Source organism: Chrysemys picta, chromosome 3 (assembly GCF_011386835.1).
Source record: "Chrysemys picta bellii isolate R12L10 chromosome 3, ASM1138683v2, whole genome shotgun sequence".
Classification (NCBI taxonomy): Eukaryota; Metazoa; Chordata; order Testudines; family Emydidae; genus Chrysemys; species Chrysemys picta.
The window spans coordinates 94,803,646-94,819,909 of NC_088793.1; the positions used below are offsets into that span (position 1 = coordinate 94,803,646).

The 16,264-nt window shown below is 42.9% G+C and overlaps 1 protein-coding gene across 1 annotated transcript in view; it reads left to right on the forward strand.

Moving 5' to 3' along the window:
* The first annotated feature begins 1,583 nt into the window (after positions 1 to 1,583).
* The window catches only part of CLVS2 (clavesin 2), a 59,745-nt gene continuing 45,064 nt past the window's right edge, over positions 1,584 to 16,264 (forward strand). Inside the window, exons 1-2 of the mRNA XM_005280189.5 lie at positions 1,584 to 3,703; positions 14,981 to 15,155. Of these exons, the coding sequence (XP_005280246.1) occupies positions 3,315 to 3,703; positions 14,981 to 15,155 (564 nt within the window). The 5' untranslated portion in view covers positions 1,584 to 3,314. The remainder of the gene's footprint in view (positions 3,704 to 14,980; positions 15,156 to 16,264) is intronic.

Here is a 16,264-nt window from a genome sequence, read left to right on the forward strand (position 1 = left end):
AGAACCAGTTTCAATTCTTATCTCTGCCAGATATGGATTCTGGAATTGAAACCATAGTTCCCCCTTTTAGCTGAGTGCCCAAACTACTGGACTATGTCCTCTCAATCTCTCCTTTTGAAACTGTTCCACTTTGTGTAAGTAATCATTGGAACAGGGACTTGAATTTGGGTCTCCTACAGCCTAGGGAAGTGCTCTCACCACTAGGTTAAAGGTTAGAAGGGTGCACCTACTACTTTGGTTTGTTTTTGTTTGTTTGGTTGGTTGATTCGTTGTTTTTTTGTGTGTTTTTGTTTTGTTGCAAAAAAGGACTTCAGCAACTAACTCCAGGAGAGGGTCCGTGGCTGTGTATTTCAAGCAGAGGGAGGAGCCTTCTTCCAACCCTGATTTATGCACCTAACTTCCTTTGAGGGACAGGCCTTAGGCCACATCCTTCTCCTTAGCATTTTCTATTGGCTAATTTAGGCAAATCCTTGCTCATCCTGTTGGCTTTTGTGGACCCCATTCTTAGGCACCTAACCTCCCAGTGCATTGTGTAGGGAGCCCCAGCACCCAACTTAGGGCTGGGGATTGAGTTAGGTGGAAGGGTGCCTAAAGTGAGGTGTTGCAATGCTGAGGAGCTAGATCTGGGAGTTTAGCCTGAGGAAGAAGTGCAAGATCAGGGTGAAAGACACCAGGGAAAGACACTAATCTTCACTAAGGACTAAATCCTATTTTAAGAAGCAGAGAATTCCTTTGTAATATAATGAATTCAAAGAGGAATGGCCTGTAGTGCAAGGAAAATTGGACTTTTACTTATTTTATTTAAATGGAGGCTCTTTCCCCTTAACATTTCTGTTTTCAGGACACTCAACCAAAAAGGAGTGAGTATAAAACCAAAAGAAACAGCCAGATAAAGAAGAAAAACAAAATTCTGACACTGCAACCAGGACTTGATTCTACAAAGATATATGCATGTGTTTAATTTTATCAATGTCAGTAATCTGAATGGATTCAAAGAGATTTGCATTTTCAGGATTGAGGCCTAACATGGGATTGTTGTTTTTTGTGTGTATTCCTAAACTCAAAACAGTCAACAGAAGCAGCGTTTGAGTTGTCAGAGTGCAAACATCATCTAAATCTCTTAAGAAAAAACCATGTTCAAATTCCTCAAAACCAGCCAATTTGAATTTACTAAACTTTCCAAATACATCAAAAATCACTTTTAGGCTGAGAACAAGCTAGAATCATTCTCCACAAAGGGTCAATTGTTTCCCACGCAGTTGTGTGTGTCTGAATTAAAGGATTTACAATTATAGGGTCACAGGGGCTGTAATTTACCATAGCTGAACCCCCTTTTCCCATCCCATACACACTGCCAAGTATGTTCTCCTGGATTTCTCTTCTAAACTTTCCTGCAAAAATGGCGTTTTTAATAAACCAAAGCCACCGACGCATGGTTTTTTTTAGTATCTCAAATGCATTTAGAAGAGGTATGGTTCCTGTAGGAACTAGACACTAATGAGTGTCAATATGAATCGAAATCAACAATAGCTGCTAATTCCACTGCAGTTTGGCTCTTTGCACACAAAAGGGTGGGAAGGAATAGATGGGTTGGGGGAAAGGGAGGGCAGGGGGCGTTTCTCAACTGCCGGAATATAAATATTCAATTGCAAGAGGCCTGCTGGTGGTCCAAGGAGGGGTAGGGAAGCCAGCAGGTGCCGGGTGGAACTGGGGGGAAGGGCTGGAGCGCTCTGCTCTCCTCTGTGGGGGTTTGTCTTTATCCTGCGGACAGAAAGCAGGGGGAAGGGCAGTGCTGGGTAACAACAACGTGAGGGAGAGAGGGGCTGAGCTGAGCTGGAGTCACCGGCGGCAGCCGCTTAGGGAGCCCTGATTGACGCAAACCTGCCAGCAGCCGCGCACTGAACACACGGCAGAGCCACAGCAGCCGCACAAGAAGCCACCGGCTTAGTCCAGAACAGCACAAAGGCGGCGGCGGCGGCGGCAGCAGCGCGGAGCCAGAGCTCTACTGCAAGGAGCATCGCCCCCGCCCGGCCCCGGCCAGACACCAGCAGGGCTGCAGACAGCACGCGCCTCGGGGAATATGAGCCCGCTGCTTCCCCTCGGGATGTCCTGGGCTCCGGGCTTGGCCACTCTGCCTCTCCTCCCAGCTGTCTAGCTCCGGGCTTGCCACCGAGGGGAGCTGCTGTTGCTGATGGAGGCCGGGAGGTGCCGCATTGCCTAGGTTTTTCTTTGCCCTGCGAGCTGTCTTTCCAGCCCTTTCTTCTTGCTGCTAAGTACTGCGCGTTTTGCAAAGCGATTGAATTCAGCTGTCCGGGAGAAGGAGGAGGATGGGCTGGAGACCAGTCCCTCCAAGGCGGAGTGCAGTGTGTGGGAAGACCTGGATGAGATAAAAGAAAAAAAAAGAGAGGAGGGTGGGGGAATACAACAACCAGCACCAGATCCTGCTGGTACCATCTGAGATCACTGTGTATGTAGGTGGAGGAGAAGGAAAAAACCCACCCCAAGCCATAGGCAGTTTTGTTTTCTGGAGTCCTTATCTGTGCTCAAGAAAGAGGATCTTTAAATATATACCAGCAAAGGAACGACATGTAGCTTTTTTTCCCTTTTCTTTTTAAATCAAAGAAAAATGCCTCTTAACCATGGCAAACGTTGGTCTTAAATAAATGGTCCTTCTTTTGGAAAGCAACCTCTACCGGGAACTCTCAGTTTGAGGAGCCACATTTATTTATTTATTATTCTTTCTCTAGTGACTGCAGCATCAGGGGTGAGATCACTGTTTGCATGGGGGAGGGATAAAAACCTCATCCCAAATCCAAAGGTAGTCCTTCGTCCTGCTTTTTGGACTCGCTCTCTGTGATCATGTGGCTCTTAAAAAACCACTATAACTGCAGCTTTTTATTACCCCGATAAAATGCCTACTTAACCAAGGGGGCAAACTTGGGTCTTCTGGGGGAAAGAACCCTCCCCTCTTCTTTCCATAGTGATTTGCAGCAATAGGGTGTTCGTTTGTGGCGTGTTGTTATTGTTATACTGGCTTTTCTCTCTACAGTGACTGCAGCATCAGGCAATTGGGGTTCTGGGGGAAAGGTTATTTGGGGGGTAGAAGAGGGATATCATAAGGGACAGGAGCAACAGGGTGCTGGGGATAGGGGATTATTCTAAAGGAAGAGGAGCAGCAGGTCGTGGGGAGATTTGGGGAGGGGTACATGCTCTAAGGGTGAGGAACAACTGCATCAGGCTTTTGGGGCTGTGTGGAGGTGCATCCTATAAGGTAGAGGAGCACAATTAGCAGCGACAGAGGAGGGAGCAGCACTATGACTCATTTGCAGGCAGGTCTGTCCCCGGAGACGCTGGAGAAAGCCCGGCTGGAGCTGAATGAGAACCCAGATACCCTGCACCAGGACATCCAGGAGGTGCGGGATATGGTGATTACTCGGCCGGACATTGGCTTCCTCCGCACAGATGATGCCTTCATTCTGCGCTTCCTGAGAGCCAGGAAATTTCAGCACTTTGAGGCGTTCCGTCTGCTGGCCCAGTACTTTGAGTACCGGCAGCAGAACCTGGACATGTTCAAGAGCTTCAAGGCCACTGACCCCGGCATCAAGCAGGCGCTGAAAGATGGCTTCCCTGGCGGGCTGGCCAACCTTGACCACTATGGAAGGAAGATCCTGGTTCTGTTCGCTGCCAACTGGGACCAGAGCAGGTAAATACTGAGCCCAGACTCTAACACATGCCCCTTTCCCACCTGGCTGAGACCCACTCACTCATTAACCCATCCACCCCCATTGGACTGCATGTCTTATGGTCCTAAATGCTCATGCTTCAGAGTTTCAGTTGGCCACCTGTCAGGATCAGGAAGGGACTCTTCCTCCCAGTGTATTCTGGGTTTTTTTGGGGTGGTGGTATTGTCTTCCTCGGAAGCATCAGGAGTAGCCACAGCTAGAGATGAGACTTTGGACAGGATGGGCCAGGGCTGTGAGGTGGCACCAAGCATTCTCTCTCTCTCAGGTGCTTGGCTGACTGGTTCTTGATCATGTGCTCAGGGTCTAATTCAGGGGTCGGCAACGTTCGGCACGCAGCTCGCCAGGGTAAGCACCCTGGTGGGCCGGGCCAGTTTTATTTACCTGCTGACGTGGCAGGTTCGGCCGATCACGGCCCCCACTGGCTGCGGTTCGCTGTCCCGGGCCAATGGGGGCGACGAGAAGTGGTGCGGGCGAGCGACGTGCTGGCTGCGGCTTCTCGCCGCCTCCATTGGCCCGGGACGGCGAACCGCGGCCAGTGGGGGCCACGATCCGTCGAACCTGCCGCGTCAGCAGGTAAATAAAACTGGTCCGGCCCACCAGGGTGCTTACCCTGGCGAGCCGCGTGCCGAACGTTGCCGACTCCTGGTCTAACTGATCACCATATGTGGAATTTGGAAGGAATTTTCCCCCAGGTCAGATTGGTAGTGACATTGGCAGGCTTTCACCTTCTTCTGCAGTGTGTGGGTGCAGATCATTTGCCAAAATCATCTGGGTGTATCTTCCTTAATCATTTCCCTGCTATTGCAGGGGCTTGGGCACTGGTGCACCTAAGTCCCTCCTGTGGCACAGAACAGTCTAGTTTCCTTTGGGCTATAAAACTTTTGGTCTGATTTTCAGTAGTTGAATTTAGTATTTAGGTGCTGGGTGTCGTTGGTGGCCTGTGATATACAGAAGGCTGAGATGATCTGGTGGTCCCTTTTGGCCTTAAACTCAATGACTATGATTGAACCCTCCACTCACCATTGATGAAATCCAGTAGGTTACAGGATGATGGGGAGAGCAATAGGACACACCCTGCTTTACACACAGCAGGACTGGACTGCCAGTTTTATTTTGCCCTTCTTGGGAAAGCTCTGTCCACTGCCCTGCATATTCAGGGTGAGGGATAGAGACTCCTTTTTCCCTTATTGATGGATTGGGCAAAGGGCATACTCCTTGATTTACATTTCTCTGCCTCTTCCCCAGCTGAAATAATGATGCATTTAAAAGAGGCAAAACAGATAATTTGTCCGACTGGCCTGACAAATATTTATTACATCTTGTCTCAGCTCCTTTTGCTTAAGCACACAATACATCTCAAGCAATGAAAGAGAGGGCAGCTTGGTAGTGCTCATTTGCATATCAGTAATACCCACAATGCGCTTCCAACTCAAGGCTAATTCCCATTTCTAAAGAGGAACTGAAAAGTCTGGGTGCACATGAAGTTCAGGCTCTGAGTACTTTTCCTCAGCCAGAGAAGGCAAGATAAGTTACTGAACCATCTAATTATGCATGTGTCAGATTGATGTTAAACACCTCTTCCCTTCACCTCTCCTACTCTGCATCACAGGTGACAGTCTCCTTGGTGAAATTATCAGTGAGGCAGGAGGGGTCTTTATACACGTTTTTTTGCAGCAAGATTTCAAAACTGAATGACGCTACAAGGGCCCTAAAGCTGATTGTGGTCCATTCTGGAGTGAAGATGGCTTAGTGAGCTCATACAAGTGCTGTGTATTATTATCAAGGCCTGGTATGTGAGCAACAGGAAACGTGTTCTGTGGGGAAAACATTGGTTTAAAAATGCATCACTGGGGATGCTGTACATAATTTCCTTCTGTTATGGAGGGGGGCAGGAGGGGGGAACCACCTATAGCCTTCAAATTACAGGCAGTTTAAACATTCTTTAACTTTCAATACAGATCTATTCATGGATCCATTAGGTGTGAACTATTTACATCCCACTCCTGCAAACTATACTCATGTGAGTAATCTCATTAAAATCACTAAGGTTACCCAAGAGAGAGGAAGTACTATTGATGTGTGCAAGGGTTGCAGGATTAGGTACTGCCACAATAATAATAATTAATAATTACATCATTATAGCTCCTTACCCTGTAAAGACAAACTCAAGCCTTTTCTTAAATAAATAAGCTGGTAATGTCCTAAAAGAGAGATAAAAATGACAGGAATAACTGCAAGGATGTGACAAGTTAGACATCTTGTTAAAATTGTACTTCAGCCATGATGAAATTCTCTCACAAATCCAGTCTGGCCTGTCTCAAGTATGATCAATTTTCTTCTTCCTAATTGCACTATGGTAAAATAAGTCTTATGTGGAAATATGCAGAGCACTAGTTCTTAGTCAAAGTACAAAAAATAGCACTTGTTAATCACTTGTTTTTAATGTGGCAAAAGTGGGTTCATTCACCTGTATTAATAGTGAGATGTTCTTATTTGATTTAAATTACATGAGATCAGCTGGGAGAATATTAAAAAGACAAAACATAATTACAATTTTATGGAAGTTTAACTGAACACATTATTTATATTACAGTCGTAGTGTGACTGAGGTACCCCAAATACCTAGGTACCCCAACTGAGATGGGAATCCCACATTCCTTGCCCCAAAGAGAGAGTTTTGTCCACAGAGACAAGACAGACAAAGGGAGGAGAACAAAGGTACAGAAAGGGGAATTGACTTGCTGAAGGTTACACAGCAGGTCAGTGGCAGATCTGGGAATAAAACGTAGATCTCCTGACTCCCAGGTGAGTACCCCATCCAAGGGACCACACTGCCTCCCCACGAATGCAGCTGACATGATACTCAGTTAATGCCTGATACTGAGGGGTGCTGTGCACCTGTCTCTTATATTGATTAAGCCCTTACTGCTTTAACAGTACACAAACCAATGTGCTTTTTACTTAGAACAAAACTCTTCAAAACCTTCTGTTCTATCAGTGAATTCTCTGCATACTTTCTTGACTAAGTTAACAGTGCGCTGCAAGCCAATAAATATAATTAATCATAGGTGTACAATTTATTATAGTCAACAAATTAACAATTCCAACTAAAAAGTGACAATTGGTTTTTTTAAATGAATAACAGCTACAGATCAGATGATTTATATAGCATCAACAGTCTATCATTTATATAGTTCTAATTACCATCAGACCTATCAAAGGACTTAGGAAAAGGATGAAACAAATTCCTATGAAAAAACAAACCCATGTGCCAACCAAGACATTACATTCACTAAATTAAAGCAGGGCCTGAAAACTGTACCAGATGCCCTACAGTCTGAAAGATTAAACCAGAAGCTTATAAAAGATGGGGGAGGTTCTAATGCAAGGGCTAAGGGGAATGTTTCAGTGAGCAGTCCAACACCTCTCTCAGCAGATGGGTAGGGGAAAAATGATGGGGGTCCTACCAGGGGCTGTGCCTGGATCGTACATGGGGGCTCAATCTTTCATATTAACTTCTGATTTGGAGGTATATGATTACATTTGGATAGTAGCTGTATAATTTATCTTTCTTATGCCTCCAGCTGGTTGCTGGAAGGGAGATTCTCTTCTCTTCTGCTCTCCCCCCCAGCGCATAGTCTTTTGACCTTTGGAGGCAAGGATCTCTATTACCTTACCCCTTCTAATCAATTTTCTGGCTATTGCAATGGATGAGGGCTTTATTTATTTATTTATTTTTATTTTTTGGATCCTCATCCTGCACTACCATTTGGGTTTTTTTGGGGGGATATCTTCCCAGATAACTATCACTAATGTTTGCTTCAACTACCACTCAGAGCTTTCCCAAGAAGGGCAGAATAAAATTGGCACAGTTCCTGTCAGTTTCACAGCTGTCTGCAGGGTTCTGAATATCAGCAGTGAAATTGACCAGATTTGTTAATTTTACTCTGAGGTTGAATGAGGAATCTGTAAGCAGAGTCAAAGGCACTGGAGCTGTCTGTTGCAGACTTAGGAACAAGACACTGCACTGTTTCACATTCAAAAGGTTGTTTTCAAAACCACACGTGTTAGAAACTTTTTTTAAATGACAGGTTAAATTCTGCAAACACTAATTGCTCATCCCACTTTGCAACTCCCTAGTCACCACAGATGAGTTGGCAAGTGGATTTTTCAAGCCATGAATTGAACCAAATGACAAAATAATGATGCAAATAAATAGTAATGCTACTTGGATATTAAGGTCACTCCGTGTGAAATAATATTCTTTCAAATATGAATTATAATTAATGAAAACACTATAATAGAAGTTTGTTACTTCAGTTAATAATGGCAAATCCAGAAGATCAAAACTGTAAGATCTTTGGGGCAAATGCTATACTTTCCTATGTTTTGTACAACATCTAACACAGTAGGCTTTTTTATCCTGATTGAGGCTTCTGGGTGCTAACACAATAGACATAAACCAAAAGATTTTTATCTTTAGCTGATTTTTATGAGCTCTCCTCTTTTGTTAGTACCCACACCTGTACCTGGATTGTCAAGAGTCAAGGGGATCTGAGGCATCTCTTGTAGTTGAATTGTCTTTCCAAAACCTTCTAAAAATGTTAACCAGGAATGGTAGATTAGATTCTGGATTCTAGAGACTGCCCGAATGAAGTGATTTTTTTTTTTGAGCAGTGACTGTACTACAGCTTCTTTAATAGAAGCCTTCACCAGCCAGGATGGACATGGTTTTAAAAGGTTGTGGTATGATGTATTCCCAACACATCTAGTGCCTTAGGAAGCTACACTGACCTAAACTCAAGCGGAGACCCAGATTCCACTTTGCATCCACCGAAGCAGACTGAATCCACACAAAATTTCCTCATAATGGTAGGGACTCATGTCAGCCAGAGAGCTAATATGACCTCTCAGAGGAACCAGACTGTCTGCTATTCAAAACAAATGGGAATTGGCCGATGCAAGATTTAACAGATGCTGTGGTAAAGGCAAAGAAACTCTACTTTGCTTCCCACATAACCGTGGCATGAGATGTTAAAAACAACTGCCATAGGTGATTTGATTTGACGTGAGATTTCTGCCACCAGTGAGCTAGCGGTCTTCTCTCTAGCCTCAGTTGTTGTATGAGGATGAAGCCAGGGCACAGGTTGCTTGGTCCTCTTCCTCCTCCTCTCCACCCCACGTCCCTACCCCTGGCTGCTTGCAAAAAAAATGCCACATGCACCTAATTCTAAGCAAGGATTTACAGCTGAGCATCCCAAGCTAAGAGAGCCGCTTCCTTCCAGCCTAAATTTAGGTGCTGAATTCTGTGAGGGGGGTGGGGCTTAGGACACACCCCTTTCCTTAGCATCTCCCATTGGCTAGTTTAGGCAAGGAGCTGCCTAGCTTGCTGGCTTTTTTGAATCACATTCTTAGGCACCTGTCTGTCCCCATTCATTGTATAGTAAGCCTGGGTGCCTAACTCAGGCCTTGTGTATCCCAATGATTTCCTAGGTGCCTAAAAATTGGACATTGTGATGCTTTTCGTGAATCTAGCCCACAGTATTCATTCAGTACATGATCACCTGTTTCCAGCTTTGTTACTGATATGTTTTTCTAGGCTAAAAATATTATATAAACAGTTGTATAAATCATGGTTGTATAAATAGGAGGCATTAAATACAGTTAATAGTGAATTCTCGATTATATAAAAGAATTAGTTACACACGACTAGCTACAATATGTCATGTGAGAGGCTATATGATAAGTGTGACTGAAGTCAGCCACTAATAAAACAGGATTTATTTCTCCAGTAGTGGGGTGCAGGTCAGCTCTAGGTTACTGTAAAGCCATGCATGATAGCAAATCAGACACAATGCACTTTGCTTGCCTGAAACCACTGTAGCAATTGTTTGAAAACTGGGGTCAGAGGAAAATAAAGCACTCAGTGTCCCTTCAATAAACAAACACCCTAAAAGCTCAAAGGTCTGGAGGTCAAAATGACTTAAAGTGCTGGAGTCTTTGGGTCTTGCTGTGAAGAATGGGCACATGCTACTTAGCATACACACTGCGCTGGCCAATTGCTGTAACTTATGCAGATGGATGGAATAAAATTATGGCTTCTTCCTTTCATACTGTACAATGGCAGTAGTTAAAAACCAGCAACTGCAACAAATCTCATCCAGGAGCGGAGCCAGGGTTTTTGCTGCCCTAGGTGGTAGCGCTCCTTCTCAGAGCATTCGGCAGCGGGGGTCCTTCCCCTCCACGTCTTCAGGGCACTTCGGCGGCGGGTCCCGGAGTGAGTGAAGGACTCGCCGTTGAAGCGCCCCGAAGATGCGGAGCGGAAGGACCCCCGCCGCTGAATTCCCACCGAGGACGGCAAAATGCCACCCCAAATCTTGCTGCCCTAGGCGACCGCCTAGTGTTGCCTAGTGGAAGCGCCGGCCCTGATCTCATCTCATTCTGGCTATATGTCGTGCTAGTGCTTGTAGTTAATGCTACTTTTCATTTTTGCTTTGTGACATTTCTCTAGTTAAACTGAAAGTTATCCGAACGCTGCACATGGATCTCAGCAGTACAACCCAGGGAGTAGGATGGGCACCTAGTGAGGCTTTTATAAATCCAAGGAAATCAAAGAAATTTTATATAAAAAATTGTAAAATTGGGTGTCTGCAGAACACTAAAATATAAGCCAAGGCTCAAAATTCCCATTAGTTAGCTTCCCTTTTGCATCTCTTTATATAACACTTTTGATGTCAAATTTTTATATAAATAGAGCTTAATCAATTTAGACTAGTGCACCTATTTTTGAACAATGCTTGACCAGTATGGCACCAAAGTCAGTTTTTTTTCCATAGGGTCTGAGTAGAAGGAAGCATTGATTGGGGCAATGACAAGAAAAGGAGAGAGTAGGCAAGCAATAGGGAGGGAAGGGAGAAAGAAGAAGAGAGAATCAAGAAAGAAAAGGAGGGGTCAGGAAAAAGACAACTACTACTAAGGGGAAAACATAAAACAGAAACGGGGTGGGGCTGTAAGGAATGAACGTGTGTGTGTGTGTATTTATCAATCAATCTGCAATGGAAAGAGGAGACTGAAGAAAGATTGGAATAAGGAGAGAGGATAAAAAGATGGTAAATGAAATTAGAGAGAAAGAAGGTCAAAAGAAATGTAATCCCATGATTTGATAACAACAACAAAATAGTTATCCAACTCTACCTTCTGTTACATTTCCTAGTAAGTCCCTGGAAAATGTTCCACAACACTTGGAAATATGTAAAGACAGAATGTTGTTGCGTGGGACTTGGATTAGTTTGTTGGCTACTGGGTATGTAGCCCGGTATCCAGTTTTTTTTTTAAAAAATTGCATTTCTCAGTGGCAAGTAATTTTCTACCAACCATACTCAGACTTCAAGTTCAGATGAGAATGGAGCACGTATAAAGGTTCATTGTATAGCAGGACAAGACTGTCACAAGCCTGTGAAGGGACTTCAGTTTCTATAGGTCTCACGTATTGTGCAGAGTGGACTAGAGATGAGTCTTTATGCAAAACTCTGCACTATGTAACAACTGTAATATAGCTCCATTATTCATATTTCATTGTATAGAGCTTTTCTGCTTTGACTTTAATACACAACTTGCTATTTGCAACACCTAAGATTTCCTCTATCATGTTGGGTTTAGATTTCTGGGTAGCTTCAGCATTTGCTCAAAGTAAAAGCTGCATTAAATGGCTTAGAATCAGTGCTTAATTTGTAATAAAAGAGGTGCCGGGGCTCAAGCTGGGTGGCCAGAGAGCGGTGGCCACTGGCTGGGCACCCAGCTCTGTAGGCAATACCACGGCCAGCAGCAGCACAGAAGTATGGCATGGTATGGTGTATTGCCACCCTTACTTCTGCACTGCTGCTGGCAGTGGTGCTGCCTTCAGAGCTGGGTGGCTAGAGAGTGGCAACTGCTGGCTGGTATGCCGGGGTGCTGGGACTATGAACTGCCAAGCCTAGAGGTACCAGGGCTCAGCCGAATTAAGCTCTGCCTATAATGTATTTTTCTTTCTCTTGTGGTTTTCAGCAATGTAGCTCACTTAAGTAATATAGCAAAATCAAGAAAGAAAGCCCAGTATAGATAATCAAAATGCCAGGGTAAGATAGCTTATCTTCTATTTTCACGCAATTTCCTTTCAAGGGTGGTTTTTTGTTGTTGTTTTTAACATGGACAGGTCCCTGAATGGTTCTAACTTGATTTATTTTATTTCATGGATAAATTGGGTGTCTTCTCCTGATAGCAAATGAAAGCATTTTCTGGTAGTTTAATCATTATTCTTTTTGTCTTCTTCATTGGAGGGAGAAATCCTTGCCTTTTTCAGCTGAGAACCATGAAATTATAAGTTTATTATAGGCCAAATTCTGAGACCCATACCCACCTTGAGTACCTCCTTAATGGGACTTTTTATGGAATAAGGTACTATAGAATGTGAGTAAGGGTTTCAGAATCTAGCCCTATAGAATCACAGCTCCTTCAACACTATGGGTGAAATCCTGGCTCCATTAAAGTCAATGGGAATTTTGTCATTGACTTCAGCGGGGTCAGGATTTCACTCTCTTTTATGATAGCTTAAGGGTCTGATCCAGCAAACAATATATAGGTGGCATTCTGGATCCCTGACAGGCTCGCTTTGTAACGGACTAATGTGTTCAGAAGAAATGTTGTCTGTCCCCTCGAATGAAAACAAAAAATCTCTGCAAACCCAGCTCAGGCCACTGGGGACTTGGGCAGCAACTTGGCATTTAATGTAAATGAGCTCCCCACATTCAGGTGGGATTCTGTAAACCAAAGGAGTGCCTACCATTTTAAGGATGGCATAATCCCAATACATGGCCCCAATGGAGGAGAGAGAGGCCCTAGTCATCTTTAAATACCTTATGTACTACAGCTAGTCAGATAACGTTTTTGGTGAACATTTTTATGGACTATTTTCTCTCTTTCATCAAAATTTTGACTTGTCTGATAATCTCTAATACAAGTTAGTGTGCCTGTGGAAGAGTATGCTTGTGTCTCTTCCATTCCCCACCATTGGAAAGGAGTGCAGGGCACTCTGTCAAAGTGATGGAGCTCACATGCTTCCAAACAAGAGAGCTGCAGCTGCTTCTACAATAGAAAAAAAGTGGGGGCGTTTTTTAGTGCTCGTGTTAGCAACAGTGCAATATAGACTTTACTGGGTGTTTTCAAGACCACTTTGATTTGGGTGTCCTGCACTCCTTTCCAGTGGTGGGGTTAGGAGAGGACTACATAGGAGGATGCATGATGTCTCAGATTAACATATACATATATCTTTCTATCTGACACACAGGATTTGATGACATGGTGGTAAAAACTTGGTGCTTGGTCTACTCTGTGGTTTATACTGGAGCTGAAGAATGCTCACAGAGTTTCCTGTACACACACCTTACGTGGGAGAGACCTCTTTGAGCTGATGAGTCTTTTTCCCTCCAGTTGAGCTTTGGGATAGAGCTGACAGCTCAGGTTCCTTTTTTATTTTTAAATGTTTCCTCTTTGACTGAATGTCATATATGACAGTTAGGCTGGATGGAGTCTATCACACTGCTTCTGGAAAGTGGCCAGTTATGGGTGGCTGTGGAATGCTGAAAGCAGTCCTGCAAAGGGATCTGCTGTAGTCAGCTCCTATGGTCATGTAGAGCCCCACTGACTCCAATAGGACACATAGGGATGTAAGAGTTCATGTACAGCTGGTCGAAATGGTTTTGACCATTTTGCATCAAAAATGGAGTTTCAAAGACTGACTTTTTTTTCCATGGAAAATTTCACTTTATGGAAACTTTAAATCAAAAATAAAGAAAATTTTTGACAAAAATTGAAAAATTTCATCCTTTTGCAATCTTTCATTTGTAAATTATAAGGCAATTCCACCTTTCCCCTTTTTAAAGTTTCCATTGTAAGTAAAGAAGGAGAAAGTAACAATGTGAGAGAGAAATTGGGTTTTTCCCCAAGTTTCTCTTACTACCATGCCCGTTTTTTACCAGCAGGGGAAAAAGGGGAAAAGTTTTAACATATAATAGAGAGTGGGATTTATCTTGACAAATCAATGGGAAAGCTTTCAAAATGAAATTTTTTAAAATAAAAAAAAATCATGAAAATAATGGAATGAAATGAAAAATGTTTAATTTCTTTCAATTTTTTTCATGAAACATGCTTACCATTTTCCCCAGTTTGTTTTTTGGTTTGCTAGCAGATCTCTTTGCAGACCTGGGGCCTTTACCAGTAGTGTTCAGCTGGCAAAATAATTACAAGGGAAGAACCTCCTTGGAATAAGGAAGAACCTTTTAGCAACCTACTCTGGAAAGTCCACAGTTTTTATAGGCCATACTAGGCTATGGCCAAATTTAGGTAGTGAGATCAGCATGGAATTATAATTTCTATTACATGTTTATTTATATAGGAATCTTTATATTTATGTGTGTGTAAAATACATCATTATGTACTATTTCTATTTTTAGATGCAGCATGCACACATTATGCAATCTCTCTGTACTAAAATTTAATGTGGAATGTAGCAGATGAAAATGATCATCAGATTCTAAATAGAGTATTGAAACTGCCTTGCTAGGGGGTAAAAAGTACTCAGAAGGCGATTAATTAAATCTTAGTAGGCTGACATTGCCTTTAACCAGAGAAGTTCCAAGCAGTGGTGTGTTTCATTTTTTATTTTCATGAAAAGACTCTTTTGTTGTGCTTTGAAAATTCTACAGTGTACTATATGGATCTGAGAGTAAACAATAACGAGAGAGAGGTGTTGAAATTCCCTTTTGTTAGCAGTTGAAGACTGGGGAGTTGTAATCTCTATCTTTGGAAAGTTATGCCAGGGAAAATTGGGTGCATATTTCTAGTGTTGGACTGTAATAGTCGTCCATGCAACTATGATCTTAAAACAATAGAAGTTGCACAGATCTTACAGTATATACATTTGATAAATGGGAAAATAATTAGGCAGCTCAGAAGGTTGTCACTTTCTATGGGAAAATTTACATTTGCTTTGGCAGTTTATATTTTTGCTGCTTATATTTGATAGCTAATTTTATCTGAGGATACCTATATGGCAAATATAAAATCAAAATCCATCCTTTGGTTTACATGTTTGATAAATAACATGAAAGGAGATGGTTAGAAGTTTTCTACCTCATGTTTTTGCATGCCCTCATCATTCCCTTCTGGTTAGCCTAACCCAGTTCACCCTCTATTATTGACAGGTACACACTGGTGGATATTTTGCGTGCCATACTTCTTTCTTTAGAAGCCATGATTGAAGATCCTGAACTTCAAGTGAATGGATTTGTTTTGATTATAGACTGGAGCAACTTCACCTTCAAGCAGGCCTCCAAACTCACACCAAGCATGCTGAGATTAGCCATAGAGGGCCTTCAGGTAAGGTTCCCTTTTTCACTCCTTACTCTATTTCCTTGGCTCCAGGTTGAAAACCTGCATATTCAAAGCAAACAGAAAAGGCACATTTGTTTAAAATAGGGACATTTTCACCTTTTGAGATATTTGGGTTGCCTCATCATTTGGGACAGGGCTAATGAACTATGGGCCTGCCCTGGCTCCCACAACAGGAGTTTTGTCATTGACTTCAATGGCAGTAGAATCACGCCCTATACTTGATCCTGCAAGGTGCAGGGCACTTTGGTTTCACATCTGACTTCACTGGGACTGTGCCCCGGTTTAAAGTTAAGTAGGTGCTTAAGTATTTTCTGAATCAGGATCCAAAGTGCTCGGCATGTTGGAGGATTGAGACCCTATATATTTACTGTAATTCACAGCTGCTATAGTTGCTGATAATTTTAGAGCATTCGACCCAGAGACGTTGTGAAGGACACTACACAACTGCCAGTTGTTTTCTGTGGTCTTTAATGATTGTTAAAATGAAAAACTGTAATCTGTGAAATAATTGCTCATTTGAAGGCAAGCAGTAATCTTTATGGAAAAATACCTATGACTCACCCTTGTGGCAGTGTGTTTTGCTTTTATAAGGCCATATATTCCTTTCCTTTGTTTTTCCCCCCGATTTTAATTATTTAAACATTTTCATTACTTGTATAAAACAAAAGAACAACCTTATCTTTGCATTTTACTCACTTGGATATTGCTAGCTTTGCAGGAATTGTGTAATGCTGGGTCAAGTTTTGATCTAATTCTTGAAATGCCTTAACCGGTGCTCAGTCTACTACCACATAAGTGAATGGTTAGAACTAACAGACTGTGATCCTGATTCTCCCCTCACTTACTCTGGTGGAGCTCCGTGGACTTGACTGGAATTACTCTGGATTTGCATCAGTATAAGTGAGAGGACAAGCAAGCCCCATATGTGAAACAGTGAGCTAAAATAAATAGTCTGTGTGTAAGCTGGGCTGCGAGGACAAAGAGCAAAGATGCAGATTGGGTTGTTATGCTTTGAACAGAAATGGCATAAAGTGAACCTGTGGCACAAGGTATATGAGAGACTAAGAGCACTGTGTGTGTTTTATGTGTGTGGG